A 22,654-nucleotide genomic window follows, 5' to 3' on the forward strand; every position below is an offset into this window, starting at 1 on the left:
TAAAATATAGAGGTACCTTTATAGAAAAGCCCAAAATCTATTCATCGATCTAAATTTATACGACATCTATAAATATATTAAGACTAACAAATATATATATCAAATTGGATCAAACAAAAATCTATCACGCTAATATCAGGATCTTTGATAAGATGTAACAATTTTATAAACCCTCTTTCACGAAGTATTTGATACATAATACAGCCTTTGACGAGGGTTCTATAGATATGTTGTAGTTTTGTCATTGAATTGAACTTGATTTCACTCAATTGATTGTAGATAAAGAATTATCGTGAAGGCGCAAATATTTTCATCAATAGAATAATGTGTAGAAGAAAATAGAACACCAAAAACAAAATTTTCGAACTCTTACCAAAAGAGTTAAAACCTAAAATATGGGTAATATAACCCAATACATGAGTAACTCTTCGGGACACTGGAGGTACCAAAACTTGGAAACGAAAAGAATATATGAGGCTTACCACTTCCAAAAAAAGTGGTAGTAGCCCCTAAATCAAATAATAAAAGAAAGAGTTTTTGAGAGAATAGAGTATATATATATATATTGGCCAACCATCCTACTTGCGGACCCACCTTCCTCTTTGTCCAGCCACTCCCGCCCAGCCACCCATAAACCCTGAAAACGTGGGGGCGAGGGAAGGAAAGGGTTGCAGGGGGTGTGGGCTGGGGCCTTGTTGCTGCGAGGAAGGATGGTGGGGGCTACGAGAACGAAGGTGGAGGTGGAGGTGGAGATGGAGATGGAGGTGGGTGGGCTGGGGGATTGGAAGGGGAAGGGATGGGCGTGCAAGAAAGGAATCGAAAGTGAAAGTTGGTTGAGGGAGATGAATTGTTTAGGAGATAGAATGTAGGCGATAATTGACTAGGTTAAATGCGAGGGAGAGGATTTTAGGGGGTGGCCGGGGAGAGGGAGAGGGGAAGGGGGACGGAGAAGGGAGGAGAGAGAAAGAGGAGGAAAAAGACATACATTAGCGCAATTGTATAAATAAGCACTAACGATAGTCTAATGTCGTTCATCATTAATGACATTTGGTGCAATTTGGTCAAACCTCAGGAGCATTTGGTGCATTTTCCAAACAACAAGAGTAACTACTTCTTTGGGTGTCCCAAAATGTTGTGCATATTTCTTTTTTATCAATTTATTTGGACTAAATTATCCTTCATTTCTACATAAAACTTTCCAAAATACCCCTACTTTCTTTTAAAACTAGAATTTTTTGCACGCGATGCGTGCTTGAATTTTTTTCGAAATAGAAACTCGATTTTTTTCGGCATAAGAGTCTAAATTTGAATATTAGACATACGAAGTATAACTATTTTTAGTTGCAAAATTTGACTGGTTTAGTTTCTATCACTTAAGTCTCTCACCATTCTTTTTTTTTTTTACTTTTCAAAGTTAAATTCTATGAACAAAATAGAAATTTTATTGAATTTATTTATGATTTCTAATATTATAACTTTTTAGTTGATTTTTGAATTAAGTACAGTACTACATAAATTGTAGTTTGTAAGTGAATTTTTAAGGTTTTGTAAAGTTTCCTCATTTTAGTGATTTGTATAATGTAAATTATGTAATTTATGATTTTAGTTGACTTTGTGAGTGATTGTTATAATTATATTTTTGATATTTTTGTTTGAAGCCCCCTTTGATTTGTAAGTGAATGTGTAATTTAGAATGGGAAAAGGGTAACATATATAGTCTCTTCATTCTGGGACACCACAACTCCCCCTTTCCTTATATAATAAGGGATATGTTGTACTTTAATTCTTGAATTATATTTTACATAAACCTTTTTAACTTGATAATTAATCGCTATTATATAATAGAAAAAGATAGGTCCAAATATATGTAAAAGTTTCAATATATAGGAAACACTATTAAAAAGTAAATAATTTTTTTCCTTGTCTAACTTCTAAATTCTGATTTCACTACAAATACACCTCTATCTTTTATCATGACCCACCATTAATTGTGAATGGTTCTTGAGAACATTGATTTGTAAGTAAATTTTTGTAATAAATGTTTATGTATGTATTGACGTTATAGGTTATTAGTTTTACTTTCTATGTTAATTTTAAGTTTTAATAAAGTTTCCTGATTATTTAAGTGATTTGCGTGATTTTTATAACATGATTTTCTTAATTGTATGAGTGATTTGTAAAGTTTCTTCTTTTAAGTGATTTGTGAGTGAGTATTGTAAATTAATTTTTGATATTATTTTTAGCCCCGGTTTTAATTTTGAGATTCATTTAGTAATTTAGAAAGGGAAGAAGGGCAAAATAGTTAGTTCAAAAGAGGACACCATAGCTCCCCCCTCCTTTATATAATAGAGATATGTGCCCCTATTTATTGTTTTACACCATTCCAAGGTATATTTATTGCTCTTTCATTTTATTTTAGAGGGAAAAGAAGAAAAAAAAAATAACCAATAAACATTTACTTAAATATATATTTTTGTGAAATCCTAAAACTCTTTCCATTTTCCTTAATTCTTGTGAAAAATAAGAAGTGAACACTATATTATGAAACAGAGGAAGTAATATATTTCGTCAAACCTAAAAGGTACCTACCTACCTGGTGAAAAAACCGAAAAACAAAAATAGAGGGCCAAAGCAGAGGGTACCCGGACGAATTTCCCATTTTTTATTACTCCAAATCTTCTAACCGAACTTCCCGCTAGATAGTAGATACCTTCTTATCACATCTCTCGACCGTAAAACAACGCAGTCTTCTTCCTCCTCCTCTCCCTCTAGGCTCTAGCCACAGCTTAAGCAGTTAAGCAGATCCATTCTTAACTTCTAAACTAATCCTTTCATTTAATTACATGTTATCAATTCTTCAACCAGTTCTTCAATATTATTATAGTTGTCCGGCGAATAGTAAAACAATTATACTTGATGTTAATTAAATTCGGTTTTCAGATAGTTTGACTTAATTTTGGTGTAGTCGAATCAATATTTTGTATGTTTCTTGAAAACATGGGTAATGCCCACTACTTGTTCGACGAAATGTCTGACCAAGTCCGAGATGTATTCTCGAGTACTTCACTCCTGGTCAAATGGGATTGCAATTTGCAGCCCAATAAGAGGCGTTCTCATTCAAGTCAATGGAAAACAGCATCAGGTTGTACTACTCCCCTTGTATTTATTTTGTGGTTCCACCACGACTTTTACACTTGCCAATGCGCAACTGTGACAAATCCAACAATATCTTACATGATTTTATGTCGAAGTGGGTTATGTAAATAGTGTAAAAAAGTGGAACAACTAAATAAAAGCGGAGTTCTCAATCTCAATTATCACTACAAAAGAAAGCAAGAATAATTACAAAAACACTGCAAGTAAGAGAGTAGCAGTATATCAGCAATTCAGATTGGTACTCATTAATCATTCACACTTCTCTTTTCTCTTTCCCCCTTATCAAACAAACTAATGGCTGAAAGCTTTATCGCTGAAGCAGCTATGGCAGTCCTCACAGGAGTGCTTGGTCGCGCAGCCGAAGAGGTCAAGCTTTCGTGGAACTCCAAAAAGGATTTTGTAGAGCTTGAGAATAAGCTGAAGAGGATTCATATGCTCTTAAGTGGTGCTGCTGATAAGAGAATTAATAATCCTTTAGTTGATGATTGGCTTAGTAAAGTGAAAAATGTGGCCTATGAAGCTGATGACTTGCTTGATGAGCTTGCATATGAAGCTCTTAAGCGAAGATTGAAGTTTAAAAATCAGTCCCAGTTGGGGAAAAAGCTTCGATTTTTCTTCAATTTAAGTAGTAATCCAATTGTGTTTAGCTTTCAAATGGGTCATAGAGTGAAGCACTTGATGGGTTGTATAGAAGATGTTTTTAAAGATGCTCAAGTGCTTGGCATAAAACCAGTTGATTTAGTAGGAGGTCCTAGCAGAAATGTGCCTGTATTGGAAGATGTACAACTGAAGGTCCAGCGAGAATTAGTCGCTGGCCGGGGGCTCATTGGAAGGGATCAAGACGAAGCCAATATACTGAGGACATTGTGTTACCCTGGGAATGCTGACAGAGATCTGAATGTGGTCGGAATCGTTGGAATGGCAGGTGAGATATTACTTATTACAACGCCTCTTAACTGTTTTTGCACTTTCACATTATCAATTATCATCACTTAGTTCTGTCCCATTATATATGCTACTAGTATTGCGTATTGCTGCCAAATTAAGATGCTATAACTAGTTGAAACTTAGTGTTTTAGTAGGCATAGTAGAGGAAATTTTAACAAAATATTGAAGTATGGTTGGGGCATTATGTTTAAACATAACATACATGTTCAGGGACTATTCAGTGAAAGATTCAATCAAATGGCCTTGCAGTGATAAGGTCCTCTAAATCTTTTTTGAGGGGCTAACACAAGGCCTTGCAGTGAGAAAAGTTGCTAACTTTCCAAGTGAAAAAGTCCTCCATAGCGAATTTTCATTCTATATGTCCATAGCAAATCTTCTTTAGTTGAATTATCCAATCTACTTGAAGAAAAGAAATGCAGGACCACCTCTTTTGTCCATGATAATAACAAGCCTCCACTACTCTCTGATGATTATTCCTACTGGCATTTTTGTAATCAGTACTGTTGTACTAATTGTACTAGGTATCTGCTGCTTTTGTCTGTAGTGCACACACACACCTAGGATCAGGTGCTAGTAGTGGGACTGATCCCAGGGTCTTATTTCTTCTCTCTCTAGGCTATATATATCAGAGGGAATGTATTGTAATAGAGAACAGATTGCAATACAAAAATAGTCTGCCTGCGTTTCTCTCCTCTATTCCTCATCTCTGAAACTAAACCTTGATGCAAATATCAAAGTTTTCATGGTATCAGAGCCTCCCCTAGTGAAACCATTTTTCTGAACCTCAAATAAACTTCCTTCTTTACCTTTGTATCCTACCTTCTGCCCTCTTCATCAAGTCCCTCTTCAACCGGAATAATTCCTTCCTAGAATCCTTCCCTCTCAATGGCAAAACTGTCTGACATCCAAAACCCTTTGTACCTGCATCCCTCCGATGGACAAAGTTCTGTCTCAGTGGAGAAACTAACAGGAGCTGGGAATTATAGAGAATGGAGAAGATCAATGGAGATTGTTCTAGCATCTAAAAGAAAGTTGGGGTTTGTGACTGGAGTGATAAAGAGAGAAGCTGAAGATGATGCTAAAGCTGAGCAGTGGGATACCTGCAACAGTATGGTAATTGCTTGGCTGATGGGTTCAATGAGTGAGACCATCAAAAGGTCTACTCTATTCCTGAGCACAGCAAGAGAAGTATGGAAACAACTGGAAGTGAGGTATTCTCAGACAAATGGTGCTAGGAAGTATAAACTAAGCAGAGATGTATATGAACTGAAGCAAAATGAAAGGCCCATAAGTGAGTATCACACTGAGATGAGTGCTCTGTGGGAAGAAATAGAAGGTTTGAACCTTCTTCCTGCGCTTACCCAGATGAGCCCTGAGGTGAATGAGTTTATTCAAGCCATGAATAGACAGAAAGAGGAACAACATTTGTTCCAATTTCTGAATGGTCTTGATGAGGAATATGCACCTCAGAGAAGCCACATTCTCATGCAATCTCCTTTACCAAGTGTGGAAGTAGCTTGTGGAACCTTACTTCAGGAAGAAGCACAAAGAGAAACCCTGAAAAAGGTGAAGATTGAACCGGATGTTGCTGCTATGTATAGTAGAGGAGGAGAAGCTAAACCTGGAAGGAGAAACATTGAATCTGGGGCTGGTTGCACAGTGTGTGGAAGGAAAAATCACTCTGCTGAAGAATGTTGGAAAATAGTTGGATTTCCCAAAACTCACCCTCAATACAAGAAGCAGCAGCAAAGAAACAAGGAAGTGGTAGGCACAGGAAGATGGAACAAATCGAACCAAGGGCACAAGTTAGCTGCAAATGCTAACACATTTGATGAGAGTGTGTCTCTCACTGCCACTCAGCTTGAACAGCTCTTGAAGCTGGTTCCTTCAGGCTCTAAGTCTTCCAAAGCTGGATATGACACTGAGGAGGAGCTAGATCAAAATTTTGCAGGTATGATATCTTGCAATATAGCCTCTAAAAGCATGAATAACTGGATCATTGACTCAGGGGCCAGTGACCACATGACTGGTAACATACATCACCTTGAAAGACCTATACCTACCAAGGGTAAACCCAAAATACATTTGCCAAATGGGAAAACCTTGGAAATAACTCACATTGGTGATGTAAACCTTCAAAACAATCTGAAACTAAAACATGTGTTATATATTCCTGAATTCCACCATAGCTTGTTATCTGTGAGTAAACTGATACAGGACAGTGATTGTAGAGTAAAATTTGTGCCTGGATTGTGTGTGATCCAGGACTCTGCTACACAGACAACTAAGGCTGTTGGAAAAGCTGCTGGTGGCCTTTTTTACTTGGTAGAATCAGGAAGGAAAAATGAAGGCCAGGGAAATATTGAGCCAATGATGAATCAAGTCAGTCAAGTTGATTCACAATTAGCTAACAATGCATTGTTTCAGGAGAATGCTAGCTGTAATGTAGCTAATATCAGTGAATGTAACTTGTGGCATAACAGATTGGGACATGCTCCTATGGAGAGAATTTACAAAACTGGTTGTATTTCTCATATTTGCAAAAATCAGCATGATATTTGTTTGACTTGTCCTCTTGCTAAATTTACTAAATTGCCCTACTCTCCTAGTACATCATGTGCTAAGAAAAAGTTTGACTTGATACACATTGATATATGGGGGCCATACAAGGTCCAAACCAAAGAGACATACAGGTACTTCTTAACTATTGTAGATGATCTGTCTAGGGCAACCTGGGTTCAGTTGCTCAAGCTGAAATCTGAAGCTTATGGTGCAATTAGGAAGTTTGTCTTATTTGTGCAAAACCAATTTCAAGCTCAAGTGAAAGTAGTGAGATCCGATAATGCTCTTGAATTTGATGATGAGCATTGCAAGAGGTTCTTTGGAGACCTAGGCATAACACACCAAACCACATGTGTGGATAGGCCTCAACAAAATGGGAGGTGTGAAAGAAAGCATAGAAATGTCTTGGAGATGGCAAGAGCCCTCAGGTTCCAAGCTGGTTTGCCCCTATGTTATTGGGGTGATTGTGTTCTCACTGCCACTTACATCACAAATAGACTGCCATCAGTTGCCATCAACAATAAAACACCTTATGAGCTGGTATTTGAAAAAAAACCTGATTATACCTTGATGAAGACCTTTGGATGCTTAGCATTAGCTTATAACCCTACCTCTCACAAAGACAAATTCAAACCTAGGGGTGTTCCCTGTGTGTTCCTAGGGTATCCCATGAACAAAAAAGGGTACACCTTGCTCAATCTTCTCACCAAACAAACATTCACATCCAGAGATGTGAAATTCCATGAGCACATTTTTCCCTACAATACTCACTCAGCCTCATATAAACACCCTCTCCCAGTTGATATGCCTACCCACACTTCACAAAACACCCAACATGACTTTGATGATCTTATAGATCAAAGCACAGACACACCTCCTACCTCACCAGTAAGATCTCCTGCACCCAGAACAACCCCACCTGACAACCCAACTGACTCTCCCACACTCAACTCACCCATTCAAACATCTCCTCCTCCTCCTCCTCCTCCCAGGAGATCTACAAGATTACACAAACAGCCTACTTGGTTAGATGACTATGTCACTAATCTTCACTCACACTCTTCTCACAACACAAATACTACCCACATAGCCAACCTTGCTACTACTCACATTCATCCTGAGTTTGCTGCATTCCTCTCTCATTCCACTCAAATTACTGACCCCACTCACTTTAAAGATGCTGTCAAACATCCTCATTGGGTCTCTGCCATGAATGAGGAGCTCCAGGCTCTAGAACTTAATGACACCTGGGCCATAACTACCCTCCCACATGGCAAGAAAGCCATAGGCTGTAAATGGATCTTCAAAACAAAACACAATCCAGATGGTACCATTGAGAGACACAAGGCTAGGCTTGTTGTGCTAGGGTGTAGGCAACAATATGGCATAGATTACCAAGAAACCTTTGCCCCTGTTGCCAAGCTCACTACTGTGAGATCCCTACTGGCAGTAGCAGCTATAGAAGGCTGGCATGTCATCCAAATGGATGTCAAAAATGCCTTCCTTCATGGAGACTTGCTGGAGACTGTGTACATGCAACTCCCTCCTGGGTATACTGCTATGAATAACAGAATTTCAGTAGATACCAGCTGCTCATCCTCACCAAAAAACCTCACAAACCAAGTGTGTCAACTAAAAAAATCACTCTATGGGCTTAAACAGGCCCCTCGCCAGTGGTTTTCTAAACTCTCTTCATCTCTCAGGGACTATGGGTTCCAACAGTCTAAAACTGATTACTCCCTATTCACCTATCAAACTACCCAGGCCTTTGTTGTTATCTTGATCTATGTGGATGACCTGCTCATTGCAGGCAATGATGAACATGTCATCACTCAAGTCAAAAATTACTTGTCATCTGCTTTTCACATGAAGGACTTGGGTGCCATCAGATACTTTCTTGGGATTGAAATAGACAGGTCCCCTGCTGGTTTCTTCTTATCTCAAAAGAAATATGCCACTGATCTTGTGAAAGAGTATGGTATGCATCACTCCAAGCCAGTGAGATTACCATTGGAAGCTAACCTGAAACTTACTGCTGATATGGGGGATCCTCTTCCTTCCCTCACTGAATACCAAAGACTGGTTGGTAGACTTATCTACCTCACAATCACTCGACCAGATATCACCTATGCTGTCCACATCTTGAGTCAATTCATGCACAAGCCCACCACAGTGCATATGCAGGCTGCCAAAAGAATACTCAGATACATCAATCATTCCCTAGGACAGGGCATTCTCTTGGCCTCTAGCTCAGGAGCCCACCTCACAGCATACTGTGACAGTGATTGGGCTGGCTGTCCCATGACTAGAAGGTCCACTACTGGGTTTTGTATACTCCTAGGCAACTCTCCCCTCTCATGGAGATCAAAAAAGCAACCTGTGGTGGCCAGATCCTCAGCTGAGGCTGAGTATAGAGCCATGGCTCTCACTGCATGCGAAGTCACATGGATAGCTCAATTACTCAAAGATCTGGGCCTCAGGCATTTACCTCCTACTGTGTTGCACTGTGACAACAAGGCAGCTCTTTCTATAGCTGCCAATCCTGTTCATCATGACAGAACCAAACATGTAGAACTTGATTGTCATTTTATTAGAGACAAAATCACAGAAGGTTGCATTGCTACTCAATATGTCCCTACCACTGAGCAAGCTGCTGATGTCTTCACCAAACCTCTCACCATTGCTCAACATACTCATCTGATGTCCAAGCTAGGAGCTCTCTCCAATAGCTCTTAGCTTGAGGAGGAGTGAAGAAAAGAAATGCAGGACCACCTCTTTTGTCCATGATAATAACAAGCCTCCACTACTCTCTGATGATTATTCCTACTGGCATTTTTGTAATCAGTACTGTTGTACTAATTGTACTAGGTATCTGCTGCTTTTGTCTGTAGTGCACACACCACCTAGGATCAGGTGCTAGTAGTGGGACTGATCCCAGGGTCTTATTTCTTCTCTCTCTAGGCTATATATATCAGAGGGAATGTATTGTAATAGAGAACAGATTGCAATACAAAAATAGTCTGCCTGCGTTTCTCTCCTCTATTCCTCATCTCTGAAACTAAACCTTGATGCAAATATCAAAGTTTTCATAGTCAACATGAAGTTTCTGTTGCTGCGGACAAGCTCAACTAAAGAAGGTTATCTGTAAAGAGGAACTTTTTTACTAAAAGAGGATAATCTACTAGTCAATGTAAACTTTCTTTGTAGATAACACTAAAGGTTATGTACAAAGGAAGCAGCGTGACTGTTAGCAAGACTCAGGTCCATGAAAACTTGGGATTCTGGTCCCGGTCCAAAACTGCACACCCCTAACAGCAAGTGTGACCCAGTCCTAGTTCCAAAGCTTTCCCAAATATTACCTGTATCTATCTGGTCAAAGGGTAGTAATCTCCTCTTTCTCTTTTGTTTTTTATATATATATTCTGCAATCTTTTTTTGTTTCTGTGTATTCTTCTAGAAATTAAAACATCCTCTGTAGGGTGAATTCTTCTAGAGTATCACACTATTTAGCACTCATCTTATTGAATCTGTAGCTGAACACAGGGAATGGAAGTAAGCCTCCCTGTTCTTGTCTTATTGAGACCATTTTTTGCATGATGCTAGCATATCCTGATCTTTAGCAGTATGCACCCAGGCGCCCGAGATACTTGTACGAAACTTTGAGGCATTCATGTTTGTTTAGTATTACTTCAATACACTTTTGAGTGCATCCAAACAAGAGCAAATGAAAACAACCTTCCATTGGTGTTTTTTCTTTGAACAAAACACCTGGTGTCATCAACAAGTTGCAACGCCAAGATGATAATAAGCTTTTTGAACCTTTCTTTTTTTTCCATTCTCGTCAGTCTAGTCAATGAGTAAAAAGTTTCAGAATTGAGTGTAAAGGAATAGAATACAGATCCACATGTCAATTCTTTTTTATGGTCAAGTTGGAGAACCTTATAAAAATGAATTGGTACTGAGGCTATAGCTGTTATAAAAAAGGCTGATCTATTGTTTTCCATCCATCTTCAATAGTTTGAAGGATCCAAATGGTCCAGATATATTCAGTATCAGCTTACTGTCGTCGAGTTTTACCAAATAATGTAGCTTCTTTTGTTTATTGAGCCAGTGCACGATTTCATATGCAATCAGGGTACCGTATGTTTATGACCATCCTTGACCAAATGCTGTTTGCAATATTCCCACCAAATTCTGCAGTCGAATCTTAATAGTTCATAGTGTTTTAGCAATGATTTTCAATACAAAATTGAATTCTAACATGCTATCAGGACAATATTATTTCTCTATCTCTCAGTCTCCATCCATCTTTGGTATCGGGGTTAAGACATAGTATTAGCAGCTGACAAGTGCTCCCTTCTAAGAATCAAGGCTGTTTCATCATCACCAATTACATCTACATCTTCTTGAAAGCACATAATAAGCCTATCTTAGGATTAAGGATGTTAAAACATCAACCTAATCAGCAGATTCACATCCAAATCTTCTTCAGATAGCAAATAATAAGTCCATCATACTTGGGGCTTTTGACACTAGTCGAAATCGTCTTTGTTTCTCTCCCCTTAATGGGCCCTTTAAAAGACCCTTCTTTTGTTTGCTTAAATAATTGAATTCTGTTTTATAATACTCTAGATCTATTTGAATCTTTTTGATGCAAAGAAATCTGATGATCTATTATTTTTTGTCCAATATTATGGTCACGTTTGATGATAGGAAGAATTACAGTATGCATAAGAAATAGGAGTGGAAAATTGAAGTGCTTTCCAAAGAAATAAAGACAATGTCATTGTTTATGTGTATTGAGGTTTTAGAATGTTGACTTATTTGTTCCATAACTTCAGTATGGACCAACAGAAAATGATTAGGTGATAACTTCTTTTTTTCCTGATTCCTCATTTGTGACATTGAAGTTTCTTGTGATATGCTACCAATTTGTAACAGGCCTTGGAAAGACAGCTTTGTCCAAGCGAATATTTGACAGAGATGAAGTAAAAAAGCATTTCTACAAAAGAATATGGGTGTGTGTATCCCATGATTTTGAGGTGAAGGGAATTTTGGAAAAAATGGTTGAACTCGTTGATGACGAAACATCTACAAGGTCAAGTTATCAAGCAATGGTAGCTAAACTTGAAATTAAGTTGAGAGGAAAAAGATATCTACTGGTGCTAGATGATGTCTGGGATACAATATTAAGTGTATGGGAATCCTTCCGTAGCATGTTGCTAGATATTGGTGGGTCTAGAGGAACAACAGTTCTAGCTACATCTCGCAGTTCCCAGGTAATTGCGACCATGCAGATACATAATGGCGTTCAAGCTTTGACAACTCCGAATGGATCTCTTATTTATCAACTAAAGGGCCTAAACTTCATTGACAGCTGGTCCCTATTCCAGCAAAGAGTACAACATATCAAAGATGTGGCTAGAGCAAAAAAGATGGTCTTAAAGTGTGGAGGCATCCCTTTAGCTATAAATGTTTTGGGGGATTTATTAAGGCACAGGTCTTTGGAAGAGTGGAAGGACATTGAAGAAAGTGAGCTGTGGAAGTTGGAAGATAACAATGGAATCTTGCCTTCTCTGCACTTAAGCTTCAGTTATTTACCATCTGCAGCAGTAAAAAAATGTTTTGTTTATTGTGCTATTTTCCCAGAGGATGCCACTATTAGAAGGGAATACTTGATCCAACTTTGGATGGCCCAGGGCTTCTTGCAGCCATATGATAAAATGGAGAAGACCGGTAACGAATATTTCAATATTTTGTTAAACAACTCCTTTTTGCAGGATGTGGAGTTCGATAAAAATGGCAGGGTAGAAAGGTGTAAGATGCATGATGTTGTCCATGCTCTTGCAAAGGCTGTTGCAAGACAAGAGTACTTGACACTTTCAGGAATCGTTAATATGACCAAGATTTCCTCTGATGTTCGCCATGTGTGTTTTCTAACTGAAGAGTCTCCTACCCCAAAACTGAAGGAGAAGCTACGCACAGTAATGTTTGAATCTTTATACATTGGAAAGCTCAACAATCTGCTGATGCATGCGAAGTGCCTACGGGTCTTAAGTCTAGTAGATGCTGGTCTATTTAAATTGCCTGATTCGATTGGGTGCTTCAAGCATTTGAGGTACCTAGATATATCTGAAAATGACATTATGGAGTTGCCTTCTTCAGTTGGTGAGCTCTACCATTTACAGACCTTGAGGCATTTATGTTTCAGAGTGCGATACTTTTCTACATATCCTACACTGCCCAAAGAACTAGGTAAACTTGTCAACTTAAGATGTATTTGCACCAATAGATATTCTTTTAAAGACTTTTCCCTGTGCATACTATTGGAAGCCAATACAAAAACATCACAAAGGCTTGACCAGCATCAAAAGTGGGGTATGAGAATCAGTGACATAAGCTCTTTGAATAACATCAGGGGAAGCTTGGCACTTTGGTATCTTGAACATGTTTCAAGCAGGGAAGAAGCGAAAAAGGCAAGCTTGATGACTAAAGCAAACATTCAGCACTTAGATCTAACATGGTCCTACAATGCTAGTTCCCTCACAAACTCTGAAGAGGTGCTCGAAGAGCTGCTGCCTCATGAAAATCTAAAGTTCCTTAACATTTGGTACTATAATGGCCAAGTAGCACCGTCGTGGTTGATGGAGATGAGACCTTCAAGAGGGCCACATCTTTGCAATCTTGTAGAGATGAAAGTTTACTACTGCCGTAATCTCAAGCGGCTGCCAGCGTCTCTTATCTTTCCGTCTCTGAAGGTATTGGTTGTCTGGGGCTGTGATAATCTAACATCTTTTCCAGATTTGCACACCATGGAATCTATTGAAATATTGAAGATAGGAAGATGCCCTCTTATTGAAGATTTACCTAATATAGAGCCCTTAACCAATCTGCGCAGTTTGGAAATACATAACTGTGCAAGACTGACTAGGCTGCCTGAGGGATTTGCTAATCTTGGTAATCTCGCAGAACTGGACATTGGTCCATTATGTAGAGAGCTCGACTTTTTTCCGTTCCCAGACATAAGTGATTCTTGTGGGCTCACCAAATCCCTTCAAAAACTGTCTTTGATAGGCTGGTCTAGCGTAGGAAATCTACCTAACCAACTTAGCCATTTTACTGAGCTTCAAACACTCGGCATAGGCAGCTTTGGTAGCTTGAAAACTCTACCAAGTTGGCTGGGAAATCTCACATGTTTGGAAATTGTACATCTTCAGCAAATGGAGAATCTAATATGCTTACCTTCCAGAAATTCCATGCTGCGAGCCTCGAGATTTCGTGGATTCTTCACGAATCCTTTCCAATGTCCTAAGTTGAGCATATCTACAGATCTTTTGACGGTTCTTCTGTATTAAAATATTTGTAGATTGTAGATTTTAAGAAAAGAGATATTTCACTAATTGCATCCTCATGATTAATCACTAGTAATTCTTCACTTTTTTGCTAATGCTGATATTCATCAGTTCATTTTTGTAGATGGTGAAAGACCATAGTAATAAGACTCTTATCATTACCAAATGCTAATGAGCTCTGATAGAAAATGTGATTATTTATGCTGTTCATTTATACTATGGGATATCTTGAACCTTATGTCTTGTAGGACAATTTTAATGGCTCCAGCATTAATCAGCTTTTTATTGGATAAAGAGTGGACACTTTAAGCTCAGCTGCACTTCACCTTGGAGACATGGCCATCAAAGTCTCGCAAGATGGCTGATGAACAGACCATCAAATTCATCTTCTATATGGAGGGCTTTGTTTAGTGGGTGTAGAACTCATCACAACATTTCTCTGGGTGAGCAGATCTTGAATCATTTTTCACCAACTTGATTCAAGTGGCCGAGTTTTTGCTGTCAACTTTATATGCTTATACTGGTACAGGGGAGACTGTTGTTTCCATGAGGAAGCAATTGGGTAAGAGAAGGAATGCATGAGAACTTGATTGGAGTTGGATTGAAGACTTGGAAGTGGATGGTGTTGTTACTCAGGAATTCGATGTAGATGATCAGTTACATCCGCGAATTGTGGAGATTCAGGAAAAACTTGATGAAGTTTTTGAACAAGGCGAAGTTGGGATATTAGATATACCAGTACTAATAGAAACATGGTTACATTTGCCTTGGATGAGGAAGATAAAGAGCAAGCTGATTCTTTGCACAGTGAGAAGTTAGCAATTACGTGTCGAATTATGAGTGTAATCAGAATACTCAGGACTTGTGAGGACTGTCACTTGGCTTTGAGAGCCATCTCTCTTGTTTTTTGTCTGATAAATCATTGTCCGAGATCGGTTTCATTTCCACACCTTAAATCATGCGAAGTGCTCTTGCGATGACTATTGGTAGTTAAAGCACAAGTTATATACAGACATAGAGACAATGGAGGTGCAATGATCATTGCATGCATGTCTTATGTCTAGAGGTCATACCTTAAACGTGTTTCGGAGCGCCATACTCATTGCATACCGATTTGCAAAGTGCTTGCGGGTCTTAAGTTTAGTACAACTACAATGCAATCTAAGAGACTTGTTTGATTTGATAGAGTATAAAACTATTCTTGGGACTACAACCATTAGCTTAGTTATATACTCTATCATGATTCAATTAGCCTCTCGAAACAAACATGTAGAGTACCTAAATATATCAAAGAATTGCATGATAAAAGTGAGGTTTAGATGGAGCTATGATTAGCTCGGGAGAAGGGATCGACATAAAATGCTTTTTAAAAATATATAAGAAATTGATATAAATTTTAAATATCTCATATAAAAATACAAAAATTTGGGTAGATCGGGTTCACAATAACTTATTATGCACCGGAAAGGTGGAAACCATATAATATAGTTCGTTTTCATTTGATTTAATCAATTTTCATTTCTTTTATATCAGTTTTTGTATGATATAGTCAATTTTCGTATAATTTAGTTCGTTTTTTTTACGAATATAGTCAATTTTTGCGTGGTAGAGTCAGTTTGAGTACACAATAAATTATTGTGTACTCGCTCCCACCAAGACGTTTTGATTAACCGTACTTCCCGCTAAAAACCTTTTTATCGCATCTCTCAACTGCTAAAAGAAACCGTGTTTTTCCCCTCTTAGCAACAGCTAAATCAGATCTAATCCTAACCTTTCAGCTAATTGTATGCTGTCAATTCTTCAAATTTTTATGGATTATCACTTATCAGATCTTTATACCATCATATAGTTCATTAGTTAAGATCGATTTATTCAACTGTTTTTTATTTTCGGAAAAATGGGTAATGCACACTACGTGTTCGACGAAATGTCTGACTGAGTCCGAGATATATTCTCCACTCTCTAGTACTCCCCTCCTGGTGAAATGAAATTTGACCCCAATAAAAGTTATTCTCATTCAAGTCAACGGAAAGCAGCATGTGGTATTGCTCCTGCTGTTTCTATTCTGTGGTTCCGTTGCGACTTTCACACTTGCCGAATGCACAACTTTGACTAACGACATTGTCAATTATCAATCATTGAATCTTATATGAGGTTGATATTATGAAAATACATATTAAGACAAATCTAACAACATGTTTGTGAATAGTGCAAAAGTCAAAGAAACATGGTAAGTCAAAGAGTTGCGCGCATTATATCAGCAACTCTGATTGGCTTTCATTCAACACAATTCTTTTTTCTTTCCCCCTTATCAAACTACATCATGGCTGAAAGCTTCATTGTTGAAGCAACTATGGCGGTCCTCACAACAGTGCTGGGCCGCACAGCTGGAGAGGTCAAGCTTTCATGGAGGTCCAAATATGATATTAAAGAGCTTGAGAAAAAGCTGATTAGGATCCGTATGCTCTTAAGTGTTGCTGCTGATAAGAGAATTAATAATCCTTTAGTTGATGATTGGCTTAGTAAAGTGAAAAATGTTGCTTATGAAGGTGATGACTTGCTTGATGAGCTTGCATACGAAGCTCTTAAGCGAAGATTGAAGTTTGCAAATCAGTCTCAGTATAAGAAAAAGCTTCGGCTTTTTTTCAATGTAAGTAGTAATCCGATTGTGTTCCGCTTTCAAATGGGTCATAAAGTGCATAACTTAATGGTCAGTATAGAAGATGTTTTTAAAGATGCTCAAGTGCTTGGCATTAAACCAGTTGACTTAGCAGAAGGTCCCGGCAAAAGAGTTCCTGAATTGGAAGATGTACAACTTCAGGTCCAGCGGGAATTAGTCACTAGTCGGGGACTCATTGGAAGGGATCAAGACGAAGCCAATATCGTGAGGATGTTGTGTAACCCTGGGAATGCTGACAGAAATCTTAATGTGGTTAGCATTGTTGGAATGGCAGGTGATGTATTCATTATTATGACGCCTCTTCACATTTTATTATACTGAATATCATGAATTATCACTTAGATCTGTCCCAATTTACATCTTATTAGTCTAGCTGCCAAATGAAAATTTTATGACTTTGATATATGACGGATATTTTAGTAGATGAAGTAGAGGAATGTTGGAAGTATGGTGGGGTTATTGATATGTTTTTCTGGCTAGAATCCAGACATCACATACATGTTCAGGGACTACCCAGTAAAAGATTCAATGAAATATACTTACAATGATAAGATCCTCTCTAATCTTTTTATAGAGCTTAACATAGGCCTTGCAGTGCAAAAAGTCGCTGAGTTTCCAAGTGAAAAGGTCCTCCTTAGCAGGTAATCCAATCTATATCTCTACTAGTCTCTATGAACTTTTCTCGATCCAGAACTTTTGTTTGTCTTTTTGTTGCCAATAGTCATGGACTCTGGTACTTCTTTGAAGATAACCTTCTTTAATGTTGCTTTTCATCTGGGTGCTGATGACTGTCAAAGTTTCTGTATTTTTATTGATCCATTTCCACGAGAAGCTGCTATCCTCCAAAAACTGCAATTTACAGTTATATAGCATCAACTCAGGAGTATTCATCAAGTCACTTACAGCAAGTACACCCCCCTTTCAGGTCCAAAGCTTTTTGAATATTACCTATATTTGTCTAATCAAATGGTTTACTACCTTCTGATCAGATAAATATGAGGTGAAAATTTTGGCACTCATTTTATATTTTCTTTAGTTCAACACTGGGAATGGAAGTAAACCTCCCTGTTCTTGAGACCATATTGGTTTATGTGATGTTAGCCTATCCTTGATCTTTGCTAGTTATGTGTACCTAGTTAGGTTCTACTTGGAGAACCTATATTGATGAAGTAATACCTATGCTTTAGCTGTTGTAACCTTGGCTGATACATTGTCTCCGTTCATCTTTAATACTTTGAAGGATACACACGATCTAGATATATTCAGCTAGTCAGCTTACTGTCATGTAATTTCTTCAAAAACATGTTGCATTTATTTTTAGCAGAGCATTGCTTGTTTCGTTTCCAATCACTGTATCCATTGCCATCAAATTTAGTAGTAAATGAGCACATTTTAAGGCTGTCGTTAGGATGAACATAGAAAGGACTAGAATAATCTTGTCCAGGATCCGAATTTGGAGTCCTATTAGGAATTTCATTTTCAATTTCAGGCTTGATTCTTGAACTGATTCTAGAGTTTAGAAGAGAAGAATTAAGAGATTTTATAGAAGAATGAACAGATTAAGCAAGAAATGGATTTGAATGAACAGATTTCAGGATGAAGAAATTTAGGCTAGATTGGAGCAAGAAAACAAAAGCAATTGATCAACAGAACTAAGAATGATCAATGAATTTTAGTTATAAAGCAGAATTTAGGCAAGAATTGAGCTACAATAACCTCAGATTCATAAAAATTTCTACAGATTTTGCAGATTTCAAGAATTCGATTGAAATGAAAGAATCGATTTAGATTTTGCAGGACTTACTGATGATTCTGAGATTTGAGAGAATGAAATGATCTTCAGACAGTGATTAGGTAGATTCGTAGCTCTGGTACTATGATAAAATGTGTGGAATTGAATCAGCTTAGCTCGATGTTTAGTAGACCTCCATTAATGACTTAGAGAGAAGCTTTAATCAAGAAATGTTTAGTTAGAAATTTTAGAGAGAGGAAGAGATTTAGTATTGTTATTTCTGAATGAATAGAAATGATTACAAGAGTATTAGCTATATATACTCTACAGCTTGATTACAATCAAAAGCTAAGCTAATAACATTAAGCAGCAATATGGGTATTCTAACTAACTGTGTAACTAACTATGCTGACATGTCAAGGTAGTTAGAATTAGTTAGGAGATGAATATTACTCAGCTTGTGAGCATAGCTCAACACCAAGATGGATGTATCACTACTTAGACAGTCACTCAGCTTGTGAGCATAGCTCTTTTTTTTTTTCTATAGTTGTAAGTTAAAGAACACCTTTTTCAATTTTTCTTTGATCGTAGACTGACAAGTATTGAAACATTTATGAAAACAACAATTACTATACAAGTCGAAGCATTTAGATGTTGGATCTCTATGCATCCACTCATCCAGGTTATATGAGGAAACAGCGAAACAATTTAGGACATGTAAATTTTCCCGAGTTAGTTATTGAGAATGGAATTTATTTTACTTTATTAGATATGTATTTGGACTTTTATCTCATTCAAATTGTAGATGCCAAATCACTATCAACTAATTTATGAATTTTCTGCTTTCAGAAACTGTACTAGTAGTTGGCACTTAAAACTAAATAGCTGTGTAAACTATAATCTAGTTTGTGATTCAGTTTACCTTCTCATATATATTATCCTCATACAGTTCTTTTGTAATGATTTGTAACAGGTCTTGGAAAGACAGCTTTGGCAAAGCGAGTTTCTGACAGCAATGAGATAAGATATCACTTCCAGAGAATAATATGGATATGTGTTTCACATGATTTCAATCTCAAGTTAGTCTTGATTGATTTAGCTGAAATTATCAGTGGGTATCAATGTAACGGGAGCAATTATCAAAAAATGCTGCTAGAATTGAGTGATAAAAGGTATCTACTTGTGCTGGATGATGTTTGGGATACTATGTATAACGTTTGGGAGTCATTTACTAGTGAACTGTTAAATATCCATGCTTCCAGAGGAAGTGCGATTTTGGTGACTACACGTAGTTATCAAGTAGCAAGATCTCTAGAGACCTGCAGTTACAATGAGGACTTGGCTACAGAATTTCCTCAAGTTTATCAACTGGAGGGCCTGAATTTTCAAGATAGCTGGGTGTTGTTCCAGCAAAAAGTACGCGTAATCCAAACTCCTGGTTCTGAACTAGAGGCTATAGCGAAAAGTATGGTTAGAAAGTGTGGAGGTCTTCCGTTAGCGATAAGGGTCCTTTCGGATTTGTTAAGGTCTAAGAATACTATGAAGGATTGGAGGGAGATTAGAAATAGTGCAATATGGAACTCAAATATCAACAATGGTATCTTACCTTCGTTAAAGTTGAGTTTCAATTATTTACCGTCTGCAAGTTTGAAAAAGTGTTTTGCATACTGTGCAATTTTTCCTGAAGATGCCACCATCAGGAGGGAAACACTGATTCAACTTTGGATGGCTCAAGGATTTTTGCATCCAGAAGGAGGTAGGAGTATTAGTCCCCATAAAAAAATGGAGATCATTGGAAATGAATATTTTGATACTTTAGTTAACAATTTCTTTTTTCAAGATGTGAAGTTGGATGATTGGGGTAATGTCAAAGAATGCAAGATGCATGATGCTGTTCGTGTTCTTGCAATAGCGGTGTGGAGACAAGAATGGGTGACTCTAAGAGAAGGTATTGATTTGAATGCTATTGGCTCTAATATTCGCCATTTATCTTTGTTAACTCCATATTATCATCCTACGCAAGAACATATGAAGCACTTACGAACGTTAGCATCTGAAAATTTCAAAAGTGGTGTGCCTCAAACTCTACTGGTGCATGCAAAGTGCTTGCGAGTCTTGAGTTTAGTACATTGCAACCTAAAAGATCTGCCTGACTCAATTAGTCTCCTGAAACTTCTAAAGTACCTAGATATATCAGAAAATTGCATTACATTGATACGTAAAGGATTAGTTAACAGGCTTTATCATTTGCAAACCTTGAGGCTTCATTGCATGAGATTAGGATCAACATTTCCTACATTACCAAAAGAGTTGAGTAGATTAATCAATTTGACGTATGTTTGTAGTCATAAATCTTCTTCAATGGGTGACTTTCTCAAAATACCCTTAGTGAGCTGTCTAGAGAACCCAACCCTGGTTAGCGGTCACAGTTGGGGTGGGACAATAAGTGACCTAGAGCCCTTGAATAATCTTTGCGGAAGCTTAGCTTTGTGGCAACTTGAGCTAGTCACAAGTCGAGAAACAGCAAGAAAGGCAAATCTATGCAGCAAGGGGAATCTAAAGTGTTTGGACCTGGCATGGTCATACTCTAACCGTGCTACAAACAATATAAACATCTGTGAAGAAGTGCTAGAAGAGTTGCGGCCTCATGAAAATATAGAAGCTCTTAACATTTGGTATTACAAAGGCGCGAACTTTCCTTCCTGGTCATCAGAACTTTCTAGTCTCATGCAGATCAAAATATACTACTCTCGGAATCTCAGGTGGTTGTCGCCATTTTCTGTACTACCTTCTCTTAAGGTGCTGGTAGTGTGGGGTTGTGATAGCCTTACAACTTTCCCACATTTGAATGGCCTTAACTTTCTTGAGAAATTGCAGATTGGGAGATGTCCGAGTTTAATATGTCTTCCAGATGTGAAGGATTTGACTAAACTTCACACATTGGAGATACATAACTGTGGGAAGATCACTACATTGCCAAAAGGTTTATCTGTCCTTTCTAATCTCACACATATGGACATTGGTCTGCTGAGTCAAGATCTTCATTATTTCCCTTTCCCTGCAGATATCACTGCCTCTTGTCCCCTTGCTAAATCGCTTCGAAAACTGCGGTTGGTAGGGTGGCCAAATCTGGGCAATTTGCCTGACCAGCTTGTACATTTTACTGAGTTGCAAACTTTAAGTATTGCTAATTTTGCAGCCTTGGAATATCTACCTAATTGGCTGGGAATCCTCAATTCCCTGGAGATAGTTCAGCTTGAGAATATGGTTAACTTAAAACGTGTGCCTTCCAGATATTATATGCGGCCTGCTACTAGATTTCGTGGCTTTTGGTTTCAGCCTTTCCATTGTCCTTACTTGGTATGAGGCATGGAAGGGGAAATATCCAAACATAGTTTTTTGTTGCTCTTTTTATTAAGTTGTTGCTCACTTAATTGACTATTTCATCAAGGTATATTGATGAAGAAAGAAAGTGAAAGACTTGGGTTGCAACTGTATATGATATGTCTTGAATAATTACTCCCTCCATCTCAAAATATGTTATGTCGTTTTTCAAGACACATTTTTGTTAACCAATATCTTTAGATATGTATTAATATACATTTTAATTGAAGTTTACATTGATAAAAGGAGTCATAGCTGACCAGTTGTATTACTTCGATTCTATAACGAAAGAAGTGGGTAAGAGAACATTGTAGTTCTGTATTTTCAAAATAAATTTTCACTCCAATTGTTTATATTGACACATTGATACAATTTTTTTCCCCTAAAAAACCTATTGTATATGTCAATTGAAATAGATTGGTCCGCAATTTCCTTAGAAATTATGTGAAGCTATCATCAAAATATAAATTGAAAACTAGTGCAAATCTATTGGGGAAAAAGTTGGCTTTTTCTATACGCACTTGCTAACGTGTCACAAGTAGGATTTCATTACAAAGTTCTAGTGTCACAAATATATAATTACAATAGAAAAACAATTGCAAAATCCTTCAAAGTAGGGGGTGTTCATTTCGGATCGAGAAAAATGCAATCTAAATCAGATTGGATGTTCGAAATTTCGAATCGAGAAAAATGCAATCCGAATCGAATCGGATGTCCAAAATTCGGATCATGACAAATTAGATAATCGAATATTCATAAACTAAATGAAATTTTCAAAGGACAGTTCATAAATTAAGTTTCGTTTCAGATCGGATCATTAGATATTTCGGATATCCAGCC

The 22,654-nt window shown here is 37.6% G+C and overlaps 2 protein-coding genes across 8 annotated transcripts; both read left to right on the forward strand.

Moving 5' to 3' along the window:
- The first annotated feature begins 2,608 nt into the window (after positions 1 to 2,608).
- LOC125497404 (putative disease resistance protein RGA4) lies at positions 2,609 to 14,184 on the forward strand. Its single transcript, XM_048644152.1, has 2 exons — positions 2,609 to 4,081; positions 11,608 to 14,184. Exons 1-2 carry the CDS (start codon positions 3,451 to 3,453, stop codon positions 14,019 to 14,021), a joined length of 3,045 nt encoding a protein of 1,014 aa, XP_048500109.1. The 5' UTR covers positions 2,609 to 3,450; the 3' UTR covers positions 14,022 to 14,184.
- A 1,512-nt stretch (positions 14,185 to 15,696) lies between these two features.
- Positions 15,697 to 22,121, forward strand: LOC104894218 (putative disease resistance protein RGA1). Of its 7 annotated transcripts, none has more exons than XR_007274104.2 (4): positions 15,697 to 16,972; positions 19,404 to 21,192; positions 21,308 to 21,413; positions 21,495 to 21,632. XR_007274104.2 is itself a non-coding variant. In XM_048644149.2 (4 exons), the coding sequence occupies exons 1-4, from the start codon at positions 16,246 to 16,248 to the stop codon at positions 21,794 to 21,796; spliced, it is 2,946 nt and encodes a 981-aa protein (XP_048500106.1). In that variant the 5' UTR covers positions 15,697 to 16,245; the 3' UTR covers positions 21,797 to 22,120. The 7 variants fall into 7 exon arrangements, 6 of the variants coding, with proteins under 6 accessions (XP_048500106.1, XP_010678705.3, XP_048500105.1 ...); XM_048644149.2 differs by having other exon boundaries at positions 19,404 to 20,027; positions 20,118 to 20,186; positions 20,271 to 22,120; XM_010680403.4 differs by having other exon boundaries at positions 19,404 to 21,413; positions 21,495 to 22,121.
- Positions 22,122 to 22,654: the final 533 nt, after the last annotated feature.

Source organism: Beta vulgaris, chromosome 5, assembly GCF_026745355.1.
Source record: "Beta vulgaris subsp. vulgaris cultivar EL10 chromosome 5, EL10.2, whole genome shotgun sequence".
NCBI lineage: Eukaryota > Viridiplantae > Streptophyta > Magnoliopsida > Caryophyllales > Amaranthaceae > Beta > Beta vulgaris.